This window comes from Saccopteryx leptura, chromosome 3, assembly GCF_036850995.1.
Source record: "Saccopteryx leptura isolate mSacLep1 chromosome 3, mSacLep1_pri_phased_curated, whole genome shotgun sequence".
NCBI lineage: Eukaryota > Metazoa > Chordata > Mammalia > Chiroptera > Emballonuridae > Saccopteryx > Saccopteryx leptura.
In genome coordinates this window covers 228076553-228100880 of record NC_089505.1, presented here as the reverse complement: position 1 = coordinate 228100880, position 24328 = coordinate 228076553, and the positions used below count along the sequence as shown (strand labels likewise).

Genomic DNA, 24328 nt, shown 5'->3' with positions numbered 1-24328 from the left:
GCTCGTATCTTTAAAAAAATAAATTCGTATGTTGGTCTGCTCGTATCTCAAGGTACCACTGTAATTCACTAAGTGTACAACTCAATGGTTCTTAGTATGTTCAGAGTTATGTATCCATCCTAACAGTTGATTTGAGAACATTTTTTTTTCTTTTTTTGTTTTCTGAAGTTGGAAACAGGGAGGCAGTCAGACAGACTCCCGCATGCGCCTGACCAGGATCCACCCGGCATGCCCACCAGGGGGCGATGCTCTGCCCATCTGGGGCATTGCTCTGTTGCAACCAGGGCCATTCTAGCGCCTGAGGCAGAGGACACAGAGCCATCCTCAGTGCCCGGGCCAACTCTGCTCTAATGGAGCCTTGGCTGCGGGAGGGGAAGAGAGAGACAGAGAGGAAGAAGAGGGGGAGGGGTGGAGAAGCAGATGGGCACTTCTGTGTGCCCTGGCTGGGAATCGAACCTGAGACTCCTGCACGCCAGGCCGATGCTCTACCACTGAGCCAACTGGCCAGGGCCAAGAATATTTTTATCACCTCAAAAGAAGCCTTATATGTATCCTCAAGAAATCACTCTCCATCCTGGCCAGATAGCTCGGTTAGAGTATCGTCCCAAAGTGTAAAGGTTGCTGGTTCAATCCCCAGTAAGGGCACACAGGAATAGATCAATGTTCCTGTCTCTCTCCTTCCCTCTCGCTAAAATCAATAAATAAAAATTTAAAAATAAAGTCACCCTTCATTTCCTCCAGCCTACTAATCTACTTTCTCTGGATTTGTCTATTATGGACATTTCATTTGAGTAGAATAATACACTATGTGGTTCTTTCTCACTGACTTCTTTCAGCATATTTTCAAGGTTGATCCATGTTGCAGCATGTAATTTTAAGAAGTTTAATTTTTAGCAAGAGAGACAGACTGAAAAGGAGAGGATGAGAAGCATCACCTCATAGTGGTGTCACTTCAGTGGTTCACTGATTGCTTTTCATATGTGCCTTGATGGGGAGGGGGCTCAAACCAAGCCAATGACCTTTAGGCTCAACCCAGTGACTATGGGGTCACATCTGTGATCCCACGCTCAAGCTGGTGAACCCGTGTGCAAACTGGATGAGCCCACACTAAAGCTGGCAACCTTGGAGTTTCAAACCTGGGTCTTTGCCATCCAAGGGCTTCAAACCAGGGACCATAGGATCATTTTGATGATCTCATACTCAATCTGATAAAACCCGCACTCCAGGCCCTGGCCGGTTGGCTCAGTGGTAGAGCGTCAGCCTGGCGTGCAGGAGTCCCGGGTTCGATTTCCGACCAGGGCACACAGGAGAAGTGTCCATCTGCTTCTCCACCCCTCCCCCTCTCCTTCCTCTCTGTCTCTCTCTTCCCCTCCCGCAGCCAAGGCTCCATTGGAGCAAAGTTGGCCCGGGTGCTGAGGATGGCTCTGTGGCCTCTGCCTCAGGCACTAGAATGGCCCTGGTTGCAACAAAGCAATGCCCCAGATGGGCAGAGCATCGCCCCCTGGTGGGCATGCTGGGTGGATCCCAGTCAGGCGTATGTGGGAGTCTGTCTGACTGCCTCCCCGTTTCCAGCTTCAGAAAAATACAAAAAAAAAACCACCAAAAAAACCCACACTCCAGCCAGCGACCTCAGGGTTTTGAACACAGGACTTCAGTGTCTCAGGTCAATGCTCTATCTACTGTGCCACCACTGGTCAGGCAGTACTTCATTTTTAAATTATAGTAAGTATGATATATACAACAAAACTTGCCATTTTAATTATGCAAAGTGTACAATTCAGTAGCATTAATTATATTCATAGTGTTATATAATCATGACCACAAACTATTTCCAAAACTTTTCATCATCCCAAACAGAATCTCTATAACCATTAAGCAATAAATAACTCCCTTATTTCCCCTCCATCCAGCCCCTGATACCTCTAGTCTACATTCTGTTTCTGAATCTGCCTACTCTAAATATTTCATATAATTGGAATCAAAACATTTGTCCTTTTATGCCTGGCTTATATAACTTAGCATAATGTTTTCAAAGTTCATCCATGTCACATATATCAGATTTTTAAAAATATTTATTTATTGACTATTTTAGAGAGAGAGGAAGGGATGGCAAGGAGAGAGAGGAACATTGATCTGTTCCTGTATGTGCCCTGACTAGAGGTTGAATTGGCAACCTCTGTGCTTCCAAACAATGCTCCAACCAACCAAGCTATTTTGAACCTTGATAAAATAATTTAGTCTTCCTTTTCCTTTTTATGAGTACTTGCCAAGTTTTTTTATTCTTTTGGATATATAACTTTTCTTTTTTTAAGTGAGAGAGACAGGGACAGAAAGACAAGATGGGAGAGAGATGAGATGTATCAACTCATAGTATGCAGCACTTTAGTTGTTCATTGATAGCTTTCTCACATGTGCCTTGACCAGAGGGCTCCACTTGAGCCAGTAGCCCCTTGCTCAAGCCAGTGACCTTTGGGCTCAAGCCAGCAACCATCGGGTCATGTCTATGATCCCACGCTCAAGCTGGCGACCCCAGCACTGAAACTGGTGAGCCAGTGCTCAAGTAGGATGAGCCCGCACTCAAGCCGGTGACCTTGGGGTTGATTTCGAAACTGGATCTTCAGCGTCCCAGGTTGACACTATCTACTGCGTCACCGCTTGGTCAGCCTGGATACATAACTTTTTAAACTGTAGTTAAATACATACAAAATTCTCCATTTTAACTATTTTTAAGTGTACCACTTAGTGGTATAAATGTCATTGCATTTATAACATCTTGCAACCATAACCACTATTGATTTCCAGAACTATTTCATCATCCCAAACAGAAACTCTGTACCTGTTAAGTAATAACTCCCCATTCCCTTCCCCACCCACACCTTACGAGCTTCTAAGCTACCTCTGTCTCTGACTTTGCCTGTTCTAGGCACCACACATAAATCGATTCATACAATATTTGTCCTTTTGTGTCTGGCTTATTTCACTTAGCATAATGTTTTCATGGTAAGGAGCCACTGAGCCACTTCACCCGCAGGTGGTGTAAAGTACCAAAAGCTACAGAATTAATATTAATATTTTGGGAGGCTTGAAGAATATTTTATTAATTTGGGTTAAGGTGTGCAGAGAAATTATGAGAATAGTCTCTGTACTTTGTGATTGGCATTGTATTGTAAATGCAAAGGGGAGGAAAACATGGATCCCCAGACATTCCAACACACCTGTGGGGAAAGGGGTGAATGGCTAGCCAGGTGCAGGAAGAGAAAAGCCAAAATAAACCTTTTCTTATAGCAATGAACCATTTGCGGGTATTTGTCCCCATGGAAACTACCTCTCCAATGTAAATGCGTGTAGTTAACATGTGTGACTCTGGACAGAGAAATAGCAGTTGAACACTAGATAATATGGGAATGCCTTTTAATATGTAAAAAGATATCTTTCTGCAATTGTGTTGACTTGTAAATTTTGTTTTCTCCAAAATAATGTATGGCTTGCAAATTGAACGTGGTCCTATCATGTTAAAGGACATATGACTATAACCAATAGTGGTAAGGGGCTCCTAATTACAATTTTTACTTTTGTACTTCCCACTTACAAAACTATAAAAACTAGGTAAAACAAAGGGCCAGCACGCTCTCCCTCAGATTCCTGTTGGAGTTCCCGCCGCTTGGCCAAGCTAGACAATAAAGCTTTGGTGTGTAATTGACGGACCTTGTTCGTGTCTTCAATGTTTTGGGTCCCTCCAGATTAGGATTAACAATGGTTCATCTATATTGTAGTGTATATCAGATTTTTATTCCTTTTTTTTCTTTCTTTTTTTTTTTTCTGAGAGAAAGACAGGAACATCAAGCTGCGTCTGCATGTGCCTTGACTGGGAATCAAACCCGCAAGCAACCTCTGCACCAGGACAATGCTCCAACCAACCAAGCTATCCAGTCAGGGTTTTTTATTGATTGATTTTTAGAGTCAGAGAGAGGAAGGGAGAGAGAGGGGAGGGGAAAGGGAAGCATTCATTTCTTGTTCCACTCAACCCTGCATTCATTGGTTGCTTCCCGTGTGTCCCCTCACTAGGGATCGAGCCCACAATCTTGTTTCGGGCTTTACCAACTGAGCTAATCAGCCAAGGCAAATTTCATTCCTTTTTATTTTATTTTATTTTTATTTTTTATTCATTCCTTTTTAAAGCTGAATAGTATTCTATTTTGTGTGTGTATGTGTGTGCACATTTTGTGTTTTCATTTATCTATGGATGAATACATGGGTTGTTTCTACCTTTTGTCTATTGTGAATAATGCTGCCATGAACATGCACATACAATATAATGTTTCAGTCATTGTTTTCAATTCTTTGGGGTAAATACATATACCTACGAGTAGAATTGCTGGGTCATATGTAGTAAATGGTTTAAATATTTGAAGAATTGCCAAACTTTTTCCATAGCAGCTGCAATATTTTCTATTCTTTTTTTTTTTTAATCTTTTTTTTTTACTTTTTTTTTTCTGAAGCTGGAAACGGGGAGAGACAGTCAGACAGACTCCCGCATGCGCCTGACCGGGATCCACCTGGCACGCCCACCAGGGGCAACGCTCTGCCCACCAAGGGGCGATGCTCTGCCCCTCCGGGGCGTCGCTCTGCCGCGACCAGAGCCACTCTAGTGCCTGGGGCAGAGGCCAAGGAGCCATCCTCAGTGCCCGGGCCATCTTTGCTCCAATGGAGCCTTGGCTGTGGGAGGGGAAGAGAGAGACAGAGAGGAAGGAGGGGGGGGTGGAGAAGCAAATGGGCGCTTCTCCTATGTGCCCTGGCCGGAAATCGAACCCGGGTCCCCCGCACGCCAGGCCAACGCTCTACCACTGAGCCAACCGGCCAGGGCCTATTCCTTTTTTTTTTTTAGAGAGAGAGAGAGAGATAGAAGGGGGAGGAGCAGGAAGCATCAACTCCCATATGTTCCTTGACCAGGCAAGCCTGGGGTTTCGAACCAGTGACCTTAGCATTCCAGGTCGACATTTTATCCACTATGCTACAACAGGTTAGGCAATATTTTTATTCCAACCATCACTGTGCATAGGTACCAAATTTTCTACATTCTCATCAACACATTATTTTCTTTTTTTTAATTTATTATTATTATAGCCATCCTACTAGGTGTGAAGTGGTATCTCATTGTGATTTTGATTTGCATTTACCTGATATTTGTGACATTAAGCATCTATTCATCTGTCTATTAGCCAATGGTGTTTCCAGCACCATTTATTGAAAAAAACTATTCTTTCCTACATTGAACTATTTTGTACTCTTGTCAAAAATCAACTGATCATAAAATGTAGAGGTTTATTTCTGGACTCTCAGTACTATTCTGTTCATCCATATGTCATTATTATTATTATTATTATTATTATATTGATTTTAGAGAGGAAGTGAGACAGACAGACAGACAGAAACATCTCTCTGTTTCTGTACATGCCCTGACCAGCAATTGAACTCTCAACTTTCGTGTTTCAGGACACTCCAGCCAACCAAGCTATCTGTCCAGGACTCTTCCATACATCTTTATGCCAGTACCACACTGTCCTAATTACTGTAGCTTTGTAGTTTTAAAATTTGGAAGTGTGCCTCCTCTTACTTTATTCTTTTTCAAGCCTGTTTTGGCTAGTCTGAGTCTCTTGCATTTTTATATGAATTTTAGGACCAGCTTGTCAATTTCTGCAAAGAAGGTAGCTGGGAATTTAACAGGGATTGTGTTAGTAGATCAATTTGGGGAGCATAGCCATCTTAACAAAATTAAGTCTTCCAATATATGAATACAGGATGTCTTTTTCATCTATTTATTTAGATCTTCCTGACTTTCTTTCAATGTTTTATAATTTTCAGAAAATCAGTTTTGCATTTCTTTTGAAAAATTTATTTCTAGAATTTTATTCTTTTTTATGCTATTGTAATTATAATGATTTCTTTAAAATTTCAGTTTTAGATTGCCCATTGTGCTTGGTCCATGGTTGCACAGTGGTTAGAGCATCAACCTGGAATGCTGAGACTGCTATTTCAAAACCCTGGTCTTGACCAGTCAAGGCATACAACAAGCAATCAATAAACAACTAAAGTGAGTCAGTAAAAAAAATTAAATAAATAAATAAACAACTAAAGTGAAGCAACTATGAGTTGATACTTCTCGTTCTATGCCCCCTCTCTGTAAAATCAATAAATAAAATCTTTTTTTTTTTAATTTATTTTAGTGAGGGGAGGGGGAAAGGAGTAGGAAGAATCAACTCCCAGATATACCTTGACTTGGCAAGCCCAGGGTTTCAAACCAGCAAACCTCAGCATTCCGGGTTGATGCTTTATCTACAGCAGAACCACAGGTCAGGCAATAAATAAAATCTTTAAAAATATGTTTTCCATTACAAATGTATATAAATACTGTACAATTGGTTTTTGTGTGTGTGTGTGTATATATGTATATGTATACATATACTTCTGTTAGAGAAAGTCCTTTAATGTTTGTCAGATATTTATGGGAAACAAAAACGAATATCTATGGGACTTTGAGAGAATTTTCTTTAAGATACAGATTCATTTACCAATTCACTTCCTTTCGCCAAAGGGGAGTCACAGATCTGAAATAATTTGGTAAAAGATTTCTCACTTCTTCCAGATCATTATTCTCTCCTCAGTAATGAGGTATGGGCATTTTTTTTTTTTTTAGAGAAAGGAAGAAAGAAAAAGAGGGTAGCATCAACTCATCGTAGTTGCTTCCTGTATGTGCCTTGACAAGGCAAGCCCAGGGATTTGAACCAGCAACCTCAGCATTCCAAATCTTTGCACATCCTGTACACTCATCCAGGAAAGCTCCTCCTCCTCCCCCTCCCCCTCCCCCTCCCCCTCCTCCTCCTCCCCCTCCCCCTCCCCCTCCCCCTCTCCCTCCTCCTCCTCCTCCTCCTTCTCCCCCTCCCCCTCCCCCTCCCCCTCCCCCTCCTCCTCTTCCTCCTCTTCCTCCTCCTCCTCCTCCTCCCTTCAGCCTCACCCAGCAAATACACTCTGATCTTTAGTTCAAAGGTTCTTTTTTAACACAGTTCACTGTTTCTATACTTTATTTCTTTGAACACACACACATTTGTGTAAATATTTGATTAATATTTGTGAGTCCCACTGGATTTCATGTTCCATTAAGTTAGGGCCTATCATTTTTAAAATCACTGCCTACAAAGTACCTATCCTGGCCAATGTTCACAAAATCATTTCAGACAACAAATAATATATATAAACATAAATAATTTTAAACAGTGGAATACAGAATTATTTACCCAATGATTATAATTTGGAAGAAAATGAATATGCATAGAAAAAAGACTAATAAAGTATACTTAAGGAGGAGAAAATAAGTACATTTGTGTTTTTGTTTGTTTTTTGTGTTTTTTTTTACAGAGACAGAGAGAGAGTCAGAGAGAGGGATAGACAGACAGGAACGGAGAGATGAGAAGCATCAATCATTAGTTTTTCCGTGCACATTGCAACACCTTAATTGTTCATTGATTGCTTTCTCATACATGCCTTGACCGTGGGCCTTCAGCAGACCGAGTAACCCCTTGCTCAAGCTAGCAACCTTGGGCTCAAGCTGGTGAGCTTTTTGCTCAAACCAGATGAGCCCTCGCTCAAGTTGGCAACCTCGGGGTCTCGAACCTGGGTCTTCCGCATCCCAGTCCAACGCTCCATCCACTGCGTCACCACCCGGTCAGGCTGTGTTTGTTTTTTAAAAAAAAGAAAACATAGGCCTGACCTGTGGTGGCGCAGTGGATAAAGCGTCGACCTGGAAATGCTGAGGTCGCCGGTTCGAAACCCTGGGCTTGCCTGGTCAAGGCACATATGGGAGTTGATGCTTCCTGCTCCTCCCCCCTTCTCTCTCTCTTCTCTCTCTCTCCCCTTTCTAAAATGAATAAATAAATAAATAAAATTTAAAAAAAAAGTTAAAAAAAAAAAAAAAGAAAACATAATAGAGGCAGAGGCAGGGTCACAGGAAGCAGGGGGACAGCAGTCAGAGGGAAGGGGGAGGGGGGGATGGGATCAGAGAAGAAGAAGGGATTAGTGAAATTATATATATATAACACATAGAAACAGAGAACAGGACAGCAAATCCCAGAGGGAAAGGGGGCAGGGAGTTAGGAGGGGGGACAAAGGGGGAATGATGGGGGTTACAGGGGTGTTATATTGAGTGGGACACTTGAATCCATGTTAACACAATAAATTAAAATTAATAAACTTTTTTTTTTAAAAAGAAAACACACACACACACATTAAATGGAAATACAATAAACTAATGTAAGTGGTACCCTGTGGAGGTGTAGGGAACAAGAACTCACTAACAAAGGAGGAGGCTATGGCCTCGGTTTGTGGGCTCAGTTGGTTAAGCATCATGCAGATACACCCAGGTTGTGGGTTCACTCTCCAGCCAGGGCGCATGGAGGAGTCAACCAATGAATGCATAAATGGGTGGAACAAAACATCTATGTTTCTCTCTCTCCTCCTCTCTTTCTCCCCCCTCCTCTCTCTCTAAAATCAATCAATCAATAATTTTTTTTTTTTTTGAAAAAGAGGAGCCTACTAATAGGACAGGGGGTCCTCAGGTTACAGCACAGTTCCATTCCTACAACAGTGATGTAACCCAAATTTTGGTGTAAGTCAAAACACACCCTATCCTAAGTCATTTACCTATCCTTACACAGTTGTAAAATCATAATCTAGAACATAAAAACACAACTAAGCCACAGAAAAAGGAAAAAGACATAAATATACTGTAGTGTACACTGTACTATAGTAACAGAAAATAATGACAAAAAATGAGTGTAAAAAGAAATTCCTTACCTTTATTCCTGTGGTTGGCTTGTACACTGGAAGGGCCAACTCCCTCACTCATATACCGCATTACTGTTTATTATTCTGCCGTGCAACCAAACTAGTTTGCCCACATAGTCCATAAGCACGACGCTAACAGTATAAGCTGAAACACTCACATCTCAGGTTTTTTAAGTTTTTATGGAAGTGAGCATCATAAACTTGAAATGTCGTATGTTGAGACTGTCGTAACCCAGGACCCCTGTGTAGGTATATGTACATGTGGGAACAGCAATGAGTGAGGATAGACAGTAGAAAGAGAAAATGGTAAATGTACACGACCCTTCACAGTGAATAAAAACCATGAGAGAAAGGTTGACTCTTTGAAATTGTAGGAAAATAGTGCAATTGGTCATGGAAGTATATTAGGTGGGAAATTTTTTAAATATCATGTACTAAACATTTACAATTTTTAAAGGATTTTTTAGATAATAAAAGCTACCCTTTGTTGAGTGTTTAGTGAGTGTTAGATATTCTAAATGCTTTTCCTGTTATATTTGACTTCTTATATTCACTGTTAGTCACCCCCATTTTAAGTTAAGAAAATTGAGGTACAAAAAGGCTACAGTGCTGGTAAGTGGCAAAACTGATTAGTCTTGACCAAGAGACAGCTCCAGTGTCTGTGCTCTTAACCCATGTAATATATATACTTCCTTCTAAATTAAGTACAGAACTTAGGTTGGACATATAATATTAGATAAAAAGTTTAATCAGCCTGACCTGTGGTGGCACAGTGGATAAAGCATTGACCTGGAAATGCTGAGGTCGCTGGTTCGAAACCCTGGGCTTGCCTGGCCAAGGCACATATGGGAGTTGATGCTTCCAGCTCCTCCCCACCTTCTCTCTTTCTCTCTCCCTCTCTGTCTCTCTGTCTCTCCCTTTCTCTCTCCTCTCTAAAATGAATAAGTAAAATTAAAAAAAAAAAGTTTAATCAATTATCCAAATAATTTTGATCAAATTTTGTTATTTTTGTTATCTGGATCTGGTGTTTGCACTGATAAACTCATCTAACAATTGTTTCATTTTCCTTTTACATCTGTACTATATTCTTGATAAATTCTAGTACTCAACTTATCTTTTTTTTAAAGATTTTATTTATTGATTTTAGAGAAAGGAGAGATAGAGAGAGAGAGAGAGAGAGAGAGAGAGAGAGAGAAAGGCATGGGGGAAGGCAGAGAAGGAAGCATCAACTTGCAGTTGCTTCTCCTATGTAAGCCCAGGATATCAATCGGGCGATCTCAGCGTTCCAGGTCAACACCTTACCCACTGTGCCACCACAGGTCAGGCAATTTACCTTTCATATAAAAATATTACAGTATATAAATTTCATTTATAGAGTGTGTATATTAACTGCTTTGTTAGTAGTAATGGTACATTTCTTCTCTTCAACTCTTGGTCCTCGCTCTGATCACCAACACAATAGTAGTCACTATTATGGGCTGACTTGTATGCCCCTACCCCTCAACTTTATGAATTGCAGACCTACCCCTAGTACCTCAGAATGTGACTGTATTTGGAGATAAGGTCCTTAAAGAGGTAATTAAGTCATTGGGGTGTGCCCTTATAAGAGAAAATCTGGACACAGTGACAGAGGGAAGACTGTCTGAAAACATTGAGGGCAGGGAAACAGCCATCTACAGGCCAAGGAGAGAAGTCCCAGAAGATACCATCCCTGCTGACACCCTCATCTCATCATTCTAGTTTCCATACTGTGAGCAAATAAATTTCAGTATTATTTTGTTTTGGCAACCCCAGCAAACTAATTTAGTCACTGTATCAATTGGGGTCTTAGTTTACCAAAAAACTAAACCAAAACAAAATGAAAACCCAAAACAAAACAACCGCAGTCTTGCTAGTTTAAGCAGAAAAAAATTTAATACCATTTCTTAAGGAATATTAGACAGATCAAAGGATCTTTGGAGGACCAAAGAGCCAGGTTGGTACGCTATGAAGTCAACAACAATGCCCAAACCATGTTGGGAGATTGTACCAGTGAAACCAGACACTACAGTGCACACTCCTCCCTATTAAAGATAACATTTCAACTGCGACATTTGTAATCAATCAATCAATCAATAAAACGGATTTTCTGCAAAAAAAAAAAAAAAAAAAGAACTTTCTAATGTATACTTTTTTTAATCCTGTTTTGATTTTTGAATCATTAGGATATATTACCTAATCAAAACTGTTAAATGGTTGCAAGAGAGAAACACAATAAAACATTAAGAGGGATTCTCTCAGAAGAATGGGGCAAAGATTTTGTTCTACAGTGACTATAAATAGCTTTTATGATCAGAAAAAGGATGTGCTCCTCCAGAAAGACCTTCGGCGACTTTGAGGGCACAGGTTCCTCGAGCTGGGAGCGAGGGGAGCCGCGAGGCGAACGCTCCGCTACAAAGGTGACAGAATGGGTTCTGCTTCGATGGGAGAGACTTAAGCGCAGCACGACTGTGTGCTGAGCGGAAAGAACCGCGAGAAAGGCCGAAGTTAAATAGGCGAGCAGAGGATGGGGCGAAGAGAAGCCGGGCCCCTGCGACGTCACTCCCGTTCACGGGCCAGGCGGCTGTTGCTCGGCCTGTACAACCTCGGAAGTACGAAGAGAAAGAAGGAAACGGGAAATGGTAGTCTGTTGCGGGTGCTATGGAGCAAAGAAATTAGGAAAAGGTGGACAGGCCTTCCACAAAGAACCATAAGGCCTCGCTGAGAAACACCTCCACAAAAGGAAGGAAGCGGTGGAACTAAGCACTTCCCCCGCTTTTCCCTAAACCCCTCCTCTCCTCCGGGCGGAGCTGCAGGAGACGCACGCAGGAAGGGGCGGGGCTACAAGTACAAAAATCCGTGAGCGATCTCGCGAGAGCAATAGAGAGCGGAAGCGCAGTCTGCAGGATGAGGGTCCTTGTTGCGTTTGTCCTAGTGAGCATCGCAGTGACGGGTAAGATTCCCTCGAGCTGTCAAAATCCTACTCTTGCCCCCTATGCCCATCATCCTCACCGTGGCCGGTTGCCATCTGAGCTTGCTTCTTCCCTGCCCACCCTACCCTTGCCGTTACACCCACCACCACTGTTTGCCCCAGTCTCTTTTAGCTCTGAGGATTCCTTTTTCCCAGCCTGCCTCTCTTCAAGGCCAACTAGTTTCTCTCATTCTCTTCCGTTAGTTGCCGATAAAGTGCTTCCCAGTCGGGAGAAAGGAAAGACTGTCTTGAGCCACCTGTCTAAGAAGGATGTACCCGCTTCGGAAAAGCAGCCCACGAAAGACGGTTCTAAGTTGATCCCGCTCCCCGGACCCGACTCGAGCAAGTTGGAACCGGAGAGCTCGCGCAAGAATGACAGTCCTGGCAAGTCGGGCTCGGAGCGCCCGCCGGAGGAAGACAGCCCTAGCCAGTCGGGTCCGGAGCGCCCGCCCGAGAAAGACGGTCCTGGCCAGTCGGATTCGGAGCGTCTGCCCGAGAAAGACGGTCCTGACAAGTCGAGTCCGGAGCACCCGCCCGAGAAAGACGGTCCTGGCAAGTCGGGTCCGGAGCGCCCACTGGAGAAAGAGGATCTTGGCAAGTCGGGTCCGGAGCGCCCGCCCGAGAAAGAGGGTCCTGGCCAGTCGAGTCCGGAGCGCCCGCGCGATAAAGACGGTCCTGGCCAGTCGGGTCCGGAGCGCCCGCCCGAGAAAGACGGTCCTGGCCAGTCGGGTCCGGAGCGCCCGCCCGAGAAAGACGGTCCTGGCCAGTCGGGTCCGGAGCGCCCGCCCGAGAAAGACGGTCCTGGCCAGTCGGGTCCGGAGCGCCCGCCCGAGAAAGACGGTCCTGGCCAGTCGGGTCCGGAGCGCCCGCCCGAGAAAGACGGTCCTGGCAAGTCGGGTCCGGAGCGCCCGCCCGAGAAAGACGGTCCTGGCAAGTCGGGTCCGGAGCGCCCGCCCGAGAAAGACGGTCCTGGCAAGTCGGGTCCGGAGCGCCCGGCCGAGAATGACGGTCCTGGCAAGTTGGGTCCGGAGCGCCCACCCGGAAAAGACGGTCCTGGCAAGTCAGGTCCAGAGCACCCACCCCAGAAAGACAGCCCTGGCAAGTCGGGTCCGGTGCGCCCTCCCGAGAAAGACAGTCCCGGCCAGTCGGATCCAGAGAGCCCACCCGAGAAAGACGGTCCTGGCCAGTCGGATCCAGAGCGCCCACCCGAGAAAGATGGCTCCAACAAGCCTGTCTCTAACACCCCCTCTAATAAAGAGGGGCTCACCAAGCCTGACTTAAGTGCCCCAGCTGACAAAGGAGACACTTCTCTGCATGCTTCCGGAACTGAATCTAAGGAGACAGTATTACCTAACCCTGACTCCAGTTCTCCCCAGCAGGAGGGAGAAAGTAAGTCTCTAGAGCCTGCTGAAGATGTGGAGCCCAAGGATGCTGAGGAAGGTGATACAGAACCTGAGGAGGGTTCTCCACCCAAGGAAGAGAAAGAAGTGCCTGGCCCCGACTCTAGAGAGAACCATGAAGAGACATATTTGGATTCCATGAGTAGGAAGAAGGATGGCCTTTATAAGGACAGTCTTGAAAGTGCCAGTGCAGAGAGCAGCCACTTCTTTGCATATCTGGTGACTGCAGCCATTCTTGTTGCTTTCCTCTATATTGCCTATCACAACAAGCGGAAGGTAAGTCAACAGTTACCATAAGAAGAGGAATGGGATAGCCTCTGCCCTGAAAGCTTGGTGTGTGGGCCAGTATTCATCACTTACCTGCCTGTTAGCACTGGGGATTTTAAGACAAAGTTCAGGTTTCTTTCAGATTCTGCTAGGTCTCTACTCTTTTTTTTTTTACAGAGACAGAGAGTCAGAGAGAGGGATAGATAGGGACAGACAGACAGGAACAAATGATGAGAAGCATCAATCAGTTTTTCGTTGTGACACATTAGTTGTTCATTGGTTGCTTTCTCATATGTGCCTTGACTGCGGGCCTTCAGCAGACAGAGTAACCCCTTGCTCCAGCCAGCGACATTGGGCTCAAGCTGGTGAGCTTTGCTCAAACCAGATGAGTCTGCGCTCAAGCTGGCGACCTCGGGGTCTCGAACCTGGGTCTTCCGCATCCCAGTCCAACGCTCTATCCACTGTGCCACCGCCTGGTCAGGCTGTACTCTTACTTTGTAAGTCATTTGTTTTTGTGTCTGTTTCCTCTGAGTGTCCTCTGTTACTGCATTAGAGGTGCCAGGTTAGGACATTATTACTACCTGACCTGAATTGGGGTCTCCTGTAATGTTGAACTTAGGACCTGAGTACCTGACAGTTTGTAAATAGAGCACTTGTCTTCCTGTTTCCACTCAAGACAGTCATTTCTATCTTCCTTTGCTAAATATTCCTCTTCCACCTGCAGTGGGAGAAAGAATACATTGTCTTTGATATCAACAGGGGAGAGCCCAGGGACGGTCTTCTGCAGTCAGTTGAATTTCTGATTAGCAGAAAGACCAGAAATTGCATGGATATACTCATCTTTTACTTCTTTGGCACGGTTTGGTGTGAAGTAATACCTGTGTCATTTAACAATCTCTCCAGTGACAAAATGATTACATTTCTTATTGAGCCCTAAGAATTGAGTGGTTTCTGTAGCCTGGTCAAAAATGGAGAGTTCAATTCATGATGGCCATAGATAGGCCTATGTCTATAAGGAATGAGGGAAGACATTGAGTTAAAACTACATATGTGTTCCTTATTCTACATCCAGCATCCTGGTGAGCAACCTTAGGTATGAAAGGAGAGTGGTAGGGTAAAGATGAGGCAGAGCATGGGGTTAAAGATAGCATTTGCAGAAAAAAATAATTGTTTATGGGGTTTTAAAAAAAATCTCTCGAGCCCTGGCCGGTTGGCTCAGCGGTAGAGCGTCGGCCTAGCGTGCGGAGGACCCGGGTTTGATTCCCGGCCAGGGCACACAGGAGAAGCGCCCATTTGCTTCTCCACCCCTCCGCCGCGCTTTCCTCTCTGTCTCTCTCTTCCCCTCCCGCAGCCGAGGCTCCATTGGAGCAAAGATGGCCCGGGCGCTGGGGATGGCTCTGTGGCCTCTGCCCCAGGCGCTAGAATGGCTCTGGTCGCAATATGGCGACGCCCAGGATGGGCAGAGCATCGCCCCCTGGTGGGCAGAGCGTCGCCCCCTGGTGGGCGTGCCGGGTGGATCCCGGTCGGGCGCATGCAGGAGTCTGTCTGACTGTCTCTCCCTGTTTCCAGCTTCAGAAAAATGAAAAAAAAAAAAAAAATCTCTCGAGGCACTTTTTTGAGAGGGGGCCAGAGAGAGAGAGAAACAGGAACATCGAGCTGCTCCTGTATGTGCCTTGACTGGGTAATTGAACTGGCAACCTCCACGTTATGGGACTACATTCCAACCAACTGAGCTATCTGGCCAGGACCCCCCCCCCCTTTTTAATTTATTGATTGATTTTTAGAGAGAAAAAGACAGGTGGGGGGAGGAAAGCATTCGTTTGTTGTTCTACTCAGTCTTGCTTTCATTGGTTGCTTCCCGAGTGTGCTCTGACTGGGGATTGAACCTGCAACTTTGGCATATTGGGATGACACTCTAACCAACTGAGCTACCTGGCTAGGGCCTGACTGAGTCCTCTTAAATCAGCAGACTCCCATAAGCTAGAGCCCAGAACAGCCTTCCTCCCTCTGTCATTTTCTTTTCTTGTCTTCTTTTTTTTTTTTTAAGTGAGAGGTGGAGAGGCAGAGAGACAGGCTCCTGCATGCACCCCAACCAGGATCCACCAAGCAAGGCCCTTACAGGGGGATGCTCTGCCCATCTGGGGCAGCTGCTCCATTGCTCAGCAACCAAGCTATTTCAGCACCTGAGGCAAGAACATGGAGCCATCATCTGTACCCAGGGCTGATGCACTCAAACCAATCAAGCTATGACTGTGGGAGGAGAAAAGAGAGGGAAAGAAGGGAGGGGGGAGGAGGGGTGGAGAAGCAGATGGCCGCTTCTCCTGTGTGCCCTGGCTGGGAATTGAACCCGGGACATCCACATGCCAGGCTGATGCTTTATCGCTGAGCCAACTGGCCAGGGCGCTCTGTCATTTTCTATATAGCAGTATTGGATTCTAATGGAACTAACCCCTGTCCTCCTTAAAACTGTTATAATATATATAGGCCTTTTCATGGGTGTGTACTGCTCTTTTTAACATCAGGGTTATTAACAAATGTAGTACCAGGTGGTTATCTCTGATTTCAGAGACTGAAAAATGTCTTTATGGACTGGTGATCATTTTCTTTTTCCATTCTCCAGATTATTGCTTTTGTCCTGGAAGGAAAAAAATCCAAACTTACTCGGCGGCCAAAGGCCAGTGACTACCAGCGTTTGGACCAGAAGGTAAGGAAGGCAGGCCCAGGCCTGTGCTGGGCCCAGCAGTGGGCTTGCATTTGGCATGGAAGCAGCAGCTGGCTCTAGAGTTGCTCCTGCCATCACCCCTGCCCTTTCAGACCACAAAGTAGACATAGCATATGTACTCATCTATAGTACATATGAGCTGAAAAGACCTCTGAGTACTTTACAACAGCTCCCTCCCATGACAAATGAGGAAACGGGCTCAGAAATCATGATTTTTCCCCCTTAAATTTCTACCTTAAGTTTGTGGCAAAACAAGACCTGATGGCAACTCCCTAGGCTCCCACCCTGTGCTTTTTTTTTTTTTTTTTTTTTTTTTTTTTCCATTTTTCTGAAGCTGGAAACAGGGAGAGACAGTCAGACAGACTCCTGCATGCGCCCGGCCGGGATCCACCCGGTACGCCCACCATGGGGCGAAGCTCTGCCCACCAGGGGGCGATGCTCTGCCCATCCTGGGCGTCGCCATGTTGCGACCAGAGCCACTCCAGCGCCTGGGGCAGAGGCCACAGAGCCATCCCCAGCACCCGGGCCATCTCTGCTCCAATGGAGCCTTGGCTACGGGAGGGGAAGAGAGAGACAGAGAGGAAAGCGCGGCGGAGGGGTGGAGAAGCAAATGGGCGCTTCTCCTGTGTGCCCTGGCCGGGAATCGAACCCGGGTCCTCCGCACGCTAGGCCGACGCTCTACCGCTGAGCCAACCGGCCAGGGCCCATCCTGTGCTTTTGTACTGCACCAGCACATCGCAAATTCTCATAGGCATTGTGACAGAAAACAAAATCTGGTTCACTAGGTATGGGGTGGAGCCTGTGCTTCTACATTTCTGGGAGGCTCCCAGGTGATGCCAAATGTTGCTGGAACCGCATGTTAGGGAACAAAACAATAGACTACACTCCCAGAAAACAGAATGAGTCCAGAAACTTAGTCCTCCCAGCTTCTCCAAGATCAACTCTGCTAAGCATTGTTGACTAGATTTCCTGTGTGCAGCCAACCCATGCCTCTCAGAAGGGAAAGCCCTTCTACCCCACAGCAGCAGGGGCTGAGTACTGAGTACAGTTCTGGTTCTCTTCCTTTCCCCTGCTGTGTATCAACGAAAGGGCATTGGTTTCAGAGTGGCTGGTGGTCCAACGATGAGTTGTTCTCAGACTTCCTATAGGGAAGACAGTTCACATATACAGCTCATACCAGATATAGAGAAAGCCACTCAGCTCAGAATGTCTTTGCTGACTGGTCCAGTAGGTCAGCTTCACAGTATAACCTTGGCCAAGTACCTTTCCAGATAATTGGCTTTAAAAATCATCACCCACACCCCTTCATTATAATTTTTTTCTGATTTAAAAAACTGCACAGGTAAGTGATTCAAAACAGTACAAAATGGTGCAAAGCAGAAGCCAAGAGTCCCATATTCCCTCTACCAAGTGTGTATCTTTAGTGTTTTATTTCAAACTGACTTTTAAAATTTTATTAATTGCTGTTTGTATGGTGGAGAGTCAGTTTGTCTTGATTCTGGATTTTTTCTTTGAGCTGGCATTCCTATAAGATCTTTTCTTCCCACCCAAATACTAGCATTTGAGTATATTCCTCCAGAAAATGATGAACATTATCAATGCATTGTGTTACTTTCGTTTCAGATTTGATTATTCTGTTTATAAGAACCTTGTCCTCCCTGCTGATTTGTCTCTAAATCAAGAGAAATGAAGAAAAATGTACTGTGAACTAAGAGACGGCCTCTCGGGTTTAGCGGCAAGTCTGGGCTGATGGAGCCGGGGCATTGTTTTGGTTTTTGCATCTGCACTTTGGTGACCTTATACTCCTGTGTTCCTGTTATTTATGCTGGTGTCTTCCCTCCCTCAGGCCTTGGCTCTGTAGTAAAGTCACCCTTTGGAAATGGCATTGCGCTTGGCACTATTTATCTTTTCAGACCTATGGGAAAACTCAGCAGGTTGAAGTATTTCCACCAGGGCCTCTTACTCTGGGCGATGTGACCAACAAGAGCTATACAGGGTGAATGCTGATGGCAAAGGGCTATACTGAACACAGCTCTTTTCAAAGGCTTCAGCAGCAAACCAAAACAGCAGTTTTTAAAAAGCACTTTACTACCTGCAATTTCAACCTGACTAGCTTAATTTCTTCACGTTCTGCTGATATTGTCATATTACTTCAACAAAGTGAATGAACTTCCACTTGGTTGTACTGAGCATAAAACTGAACTTGGGATTCTGGGAGTAAAGCTATAAAGCCACTGTTCCCATTGCAGATTTTTAAAAATATAACTGATTATTGAGACACTGTTCTTCCTGATAATTGTAACAGGAACTTATTGAGATAGGGTAAGTTCATGCTTTGTGCAGGAAAACATGTAGGAGGTTTTAGTTTCTTGTCTGCATTTATTTTTCAAAAACCTTTTATAAAATAGGTTCTCCACAAACTCTACTTTATTGCCTAAAACAGATAAAATAGACATATTTAGATACTACCTGTCCTCTTTCTTTTACTTTAATGTAATTAATGGTCCTCTCATCTACTATATAATGGTAAGGGTAGTTAGTAAAAATTCTTCTATCCCTGGGAGGGGTTATTAAAACTTAAGAAATTCACAGAGTACCCCTAGGCCAGTGGTTGGCAAACTCTTAGTCAACAGAGCCAAATATCAACAATACAACGATTGAAATTTCTTTTGAGAGCCAAATTTTTTAAACTTAAACTATATAGGTAGGTACATTCCTCATCGAGGTAGCGCCCGCACGTGGTATTTTGTGAAAGAGCCACATTCAAGGGGCCAAAGAGCCGCATGTGGCTCGCAAGCCGCTGTTTGCCTACCAGGGCCCTAGGCTAACTGAGGGTAGTGTCTTAGGTCATGCTGTTTGAAGATTTATGTAAATCTACTGTAGTCATGCTACCTTATTATAGAGAGCCTAAATAGAGTTCTTTTTGCAAAGTAAAAACTGAAATAGAATAACCGATCTCAAGAAATGCAAAGAATGTGGGAAGTGAGGAATGTGATGAATTCTGTGCTGTTGAAGAAGTCTAAAGAAGGGGCCATCGTGTTTGTCCTCTTTTCTTCTACCCTGCTTAAAATAGTTCATGGCTTTGAGTTGAGATTTTCATTTGTTGCAGGTAGCTATTTGTGGAGATCAGGAATGAATGAGTCCTCTTCTTGGCATCATTTTTTCTAGTTGTACACCAGTCTTAGAATATTTTCCTCCGATCTGAGGTATCTTCTCTTGGACTCTGTTAGCATTTCCTAAGACCATCGTTATTTTATTCCCTTTTCTGTCTCCCCTCTCCCTGCCTTTCCTCCTCCTCTTTAATGTTTTCTATTTCCACCTATGTGCATTAGCATTTTTCCTCCATCTTCATGCTTGTACACATCCCCCCACACATCCACATGCCATTCCATCCTATTTGTTAAATTCAGTCTGCTGTTCGACTTCTCCAGTAAAAGTTGCTTTCATTACTTTGCCACTCAGTCTCTCCATAACCTTTACAGACTCACTTTGGTCCCTGTCTTCCTACTAAGTGTTTTTCCATAGTTTCAGGTCACCAAATCCAATAGCTTGTTCTCAGAACTTAGCCTTGACCTTGGTTGAATGGGACACTGTTAACCATCCAAATAAAAATTCCCTCCTTTGGTTTCTCTGAGAAATTCTCCTGATGTCAAGAACTACTTTGCTGCCTGACCAGGCGGTGGTGCAGTGAATAGAGCATCAGACAGGTTCGAAACCCCGAGCTCGCCAGCTTGAGTGCAGGCTCATCTGGCTTGAGCACGGGGTCGCTGACTTGAGCATGGGATCATAGACATAGACCCATGGTTGCTGGCTTGAGCAAAGGGGTCACTTGCTATGCTGTAACCCCAGTCAAGGCACACATGAGAAAGCAATCAATGAACAACTAGCTGCAACGAAGAAATGATTCTTCTCATCTCTCTCCCTGTCTGTCTGTCCCTATCTGTCCCTTTCTTTGTCTCTCTCCTGTTGCAAAAAAACAAACAAACAAAATAAACCTCCTTTGCTTTATCCTGTGCTGGTGGGGGAGAGTGCCCTCAAAGGCAGGTCTCTCTATTCCTTTTTCTCCTCAGAAATTCATTCATTCTTTATCCTCTGAGTGACTCCCCAGTCTTTATGCTTGGCCTAATTCCCAAAGAAACCAGTCCTGTTGTGTATTGAGTATTTCACATGGTTGTCCTTTTGTCACTGAAATTGAATTTCTTCGACCCATTAAGCTGCCCCCTCAACCACCCAATTTCTTTAATCTTCTCAACTCAAAACTGTACACTTTGACCGTTTTTGTCTTTGTCAAAAAAGTGCTATCCACTTTTGAAAAAATATCTACAGCTACACTCAATCTTTCCATTTTCCTTGCTTCCCCCCCACACCCTCACCCATTTCACCTCTCTCCCAGATGTTGTTTTTCAGGGGCCACGTTAGTTGGTTCTCTTGTGTGCATAGACCAGATTGATCTTTTTAAAATAGTTGCCCAGGCCCTGGCCGGTTGGCTCAGTGGTAGAGCGTCGGCCTGGTGTGCAGGGGTCCCGGGTTCGATTCCCAGCCAGGGCACACAGGGGAAGCACCCATCTGCTTCTCCACCCCTCCCCCTCTCCTTCTCTGTCTCTCTCTTCCCCTCCCGCAGCGAGGCTCCATTGGAGCAAAGATGGCCCGGGCGCTGGGGATGGCTCCTTGGCCTCTGCCCCAGGCGCTGGAGTGGCTCTGATTGCAGCAGAGCGACGCCCTGGAGGGGCAGAGCATCGCCCCCTGGTGGGCAGAGCGTCGCCCCCTGGTGGGCGTGCCAGGTGGTTCCCCGTCGGGCGCATGTGGGAGTCTGACTGTCTCTCCCCATTTCCAGCTTCAGAAAAATACTAAATAAATAAATAAATAAAATAGTTGCCCAGACCTACAGCTTCTGTGTCCCTCGTGGCTTAGAGAATCAAGTTTATAGGCTTTTTCATATTTGGGACTCCGTAGTGGGCCCTCTCCTGTTCTTCTCTGCATCCTCACCAGGCCAAAGGCCTTTCCTGGGTGCCCCTCTAGGCCTCTGTGCTTTTTTGGTCCTGCAGTGTCCTCCATTCCCTGCTTCCCGTGGCGGTTCTTTGGTGAGGTTGCTCTCCCTTCTTTCCCTTCCGCCCCAAAATTGGTTTCCTCAAGGCCCAGCTCAGGTTTTCTCGTGTCCCTTCCTAACTTCCCCAGCCCTGTGGTCAGCTCTCCCCATTCTGCTCTAATAACTCTTAGTAATGTCAGTCACAAATTTTGGAACTTTAGCAGAGCAATCAGTATCTAGTGTCTCTTTCCTCCCCAAGAAAACCAAGCTGCTGCGGGAGTGCCCTTGGCACCATCTGCGTTCCAGCCTAGCGCTGTGGCACTCCTTAGGCGTTTCGGTTGGTTCTTCTTGCAGAGGAGATTGTTCTTTGTTCAGGACATCTGGATGTGACCTAACTGAGGTCTCACACAGCCCTCTGGCTGTTGGTTGCTGTCCTGATTGAAGGATTTTGCTCATAAAGAGGAGAGCAGAAAGAAAGGTCAGTTTCAAGAAACTGGAAGGTTGGTGTTGTGGAGCCATAGTTCCCCTTTTTTGAGCCTGTGAGAAATATCTCTTGTGGTGCAAGAGTACAAGGGCATTTAAGTTTCACTTTAGAAATTGCACTGAAGGAACTCTCACATCAAAGGAAAACTTGTTTTCTGGGTAGTTGTCTTTTTGAAGATGATGTGAAGCATGTTTTCCTAGATGGTGTAGGTGACAGTGAGCTGGCTGAGGCATGTCTGAGGCTGGGTGTGGGGCAGGGCAGGCCGTGAAGTACAGGAATCCAAGAGGCACCCCTCTCTAGACGGCCAGGGGCTTCCTTTCCTGCCCGCAGCTTTTGGTTTGAAGGGTGATTTCTGTTAGGAGGAATCTATGCTTCAATTGTGGATGTTAACAGAAGAGCTTTTTTTCCTGCTAGGTTACTGAGTAGAATTATTTAGAGTCCATTTCTGGGCTCTCAGGGAGCAGAGTGCCAGTCTTATCTCAAAAGGCAGACAACTTGGAAAGACCTGACAATTAAATGTATGTATACTTTGACATTTCTTTTCTCATGCTGGCTTTTAATGAAATATTTGATGGTAGAATTCTAAACCTCTAAAATTACCCTGGTGATTCTCATTCTGTTCTCCAATTCATGCCATTTACATTAAAATAAAAAGTTTGGCAGCCTACCCTTTGTTTTCACAGGGTACCCTGATACACAGTGCTGATTGTGTAATGAGAACTACCATGTGCTTTGCACATGCTGAATATCTGAACAGAGGAGAGTGTGCAGTGTACCAAACCTTGTAGTTTTGCCGGCTGTTTTCTGAAAATGCACTAGAAAGGTTGTTTGGCATGGTCTCGCTTACATAGGATCCCGGGAAGAGATTTTCAGATTTAATTGAACTGTATGTCCAGAGCCAAGACTAAATCAAAGCTCAGCTAGTTCCACAGCATGTGAATTTTCTAAATATCTCAAGTTAGAAACGCCTCTGTTCAAGGGTTGAGTCTGAGCTGTGTAGTTTCAAGCTGCCAACAAAGCCAGCCGGCTCACACTGATAGATGCTCCTTTATTCAGAAACCTACTGTGTTAAATATGTAATTGTTGGTATGGTTTCCTCCTTTTTTGTTTAGCCAATTAGTAGATTGTCACTGTTTTGCAGTGTTTTGTATTTTCAGCTTTTGTAACTTAACTATAATTTTTTTAAAGCTAATTTGGTCCAATGATAAGTATTTTTCAGTACCTAATGTTTTACTGAGCTTCTATGAATGCCACTTGATGTCATTTTGTATCGTTGCACAGAAACAAATAAATTTCAAATATTAAAGCTATAAAATCATTAAATTTATTAATATTGACTGAAATGAGGCCTAACATAAGTGAAGGTCATTTTATCTTGAACCTTTAGTCTTCATTCACTTTCGCATCCAATCTCCAATAAACTGGAAACTCCAGTCTGTACATTCTGTAGCTTTCCTGTTGTGAGCGTGACTGATTTCCACCCCCACTCCTCCCCTAGACAGCCCGTGGCATTTGTGCCCTGCTGACCCTTGGCCTAGAATGCTCTTGCAGCCTGCTTCAACCCCAGTGGAGTCACCTTTCCAGTCCTGTACCCTGGCTACTAATGTCACCCTTTGCTGTGCATCTTTGGAAAATAAGCCTTGAGGCTCAGGTACTAAAAACTCCATGAGGGTGTCTGGTGCTGGCACAGTGTCACCCAATATAGGGAAGATAAACCTAGGGCCCTGGCTCCATACAAATTGGATATTAACTTCTAACATACACTTTGCTAACTAATGTGTCTTATCATTACCTCTAGGCCCCACAACTGCATTGAGCCCATCACAGGCATGTCTCCCCCCTCTGAGCAATGGCTCAGAGCCTTTCCCTAACCAACAAAAAATGGGATCTGGAAGCCTCTGAACCTATGAAACTATAACCAAAACTATGCCTGTTTCTTGACTAAAACCTCCCTGGGCACCCTTGTTCCTTAACAGTGCAGACTGCATTATAGCAGGAATGGACGGGAAGCCTCAGGACAGCCGGTCCTACACTCGGGAGGGTTCTGCCCACCTGACCTAAGCAATGTTCGGTCTGACCGTTCAAAGTTAGGAGGTGTGGGTGTGGCATGCAGAGCACTGCTTGATGAGACATTGAGGCTATCCAAACAGCAGCATACTCTTTAGCCGGGGCCTTTTAGTAGGGCTAGCATTTTATAAAGGTATGAGAGATAATCCCGGCCCCAGCTGGAAGAGCTTAAGTTAAAGACCTGTGATCTATGCTAGACCTGTGTGTTAGAAATCAAAAACAAATGAGAGTGCTTTATGTGAGCAGAAACTAATGCTGAAAGGCAGTATGGCTAAGTCCAGGGCTGTACCACAGCCCTGGCCCAGTTCCTCATCCCTGACCAAACTAATTCTTCTTCTTCTGTGCCTGGACGCGTGAACCAAGTTTCTTAAGGTCTAAGTACAAGTTCCGCTTCAGGATGGCGCTGCTGCACAGAAGGGCCCCTTGCAGGGCCCCCATCAAACCACAGGTGAAGATATCCTGGCCTAGGAGACAAGAGCAGAGACCATGAGCAATCCTCCAAGTGGGGGAGAGGGTGAGGGCTCTCGTGTTCATC

General features: G+C 44.9%; 2 protein-coding genes across 2 annotated transcripts in view; one reads left to right on the top strand and one right to left on the bottom strand.

Annotated features, from left to right (window-relative positions):
• The first annotated feature begins 11698 nt into the window (after positions 1 to 11698).
• On the top strand, positions 11699 to 23041 carry TGOLN2 (trans-golgi network protein 2). The gene is made up of 4 exons (XM_066377801.1): positions 11699 to 11809; positions 12032 to 13503; positions 16115 to 16198; positions 17840 to 23041. Exons 1-4 carry the CDS (start codon positions 11764 to 11766, stop codon positions 17843 to 17845), a joined length of 1608 nt encoding a protein of 535 aa, XP_066233898.1. The 5' UTR covers positions 11699 to 11763; the 3' UTR covers positions 17846 to 23041.
• RETSAT (retinol saturase) overlaps positions 23028 to 24328 on the bottom strand; it is a 17110-nt gene continuing 15809 nt past the window's right edge. Inside the window, exon 11 of the mRNA XM_066377800.1 lies at positions 23028 to 24257. Coding sequence (XP_066233897.1) covers positions 24118 to 24257 — 140 coding nt within the window. The 3' untranslated portion in view covers positions 23028 to 24117. The remainder of the gene's footprint in view (positions 24258 to 24328) is intronic.

What these genes read in the sequence shown, in the direction of transcription:
- TGOLN2 (XM_066377801.1), top strand. Translation starts at nt 11,764, where the DNA reads ATGAGGGTCCTTGTTGCGTTTGTCCTAGTGAGCATCGCAGTGACGG. An exon ending in AGTGAGCATCGCAGTGACGG is followed by an intron (nt 11,810 to 12,031) that starts GTAAGATTCCCT and finishes CTCTTCCGTTAG; the next exon opens with TTGCCGATAAAGTGCTTCCC. An exon ending in CCTATCACAACAAGCGGAAG is followed by an intron (nt 13,504 to 16,114) that starts GTAAGTCAACAG and finishes TCCATTCTCCAG; the next exon opens with ATTATTGCTTTTGTCCTGGA.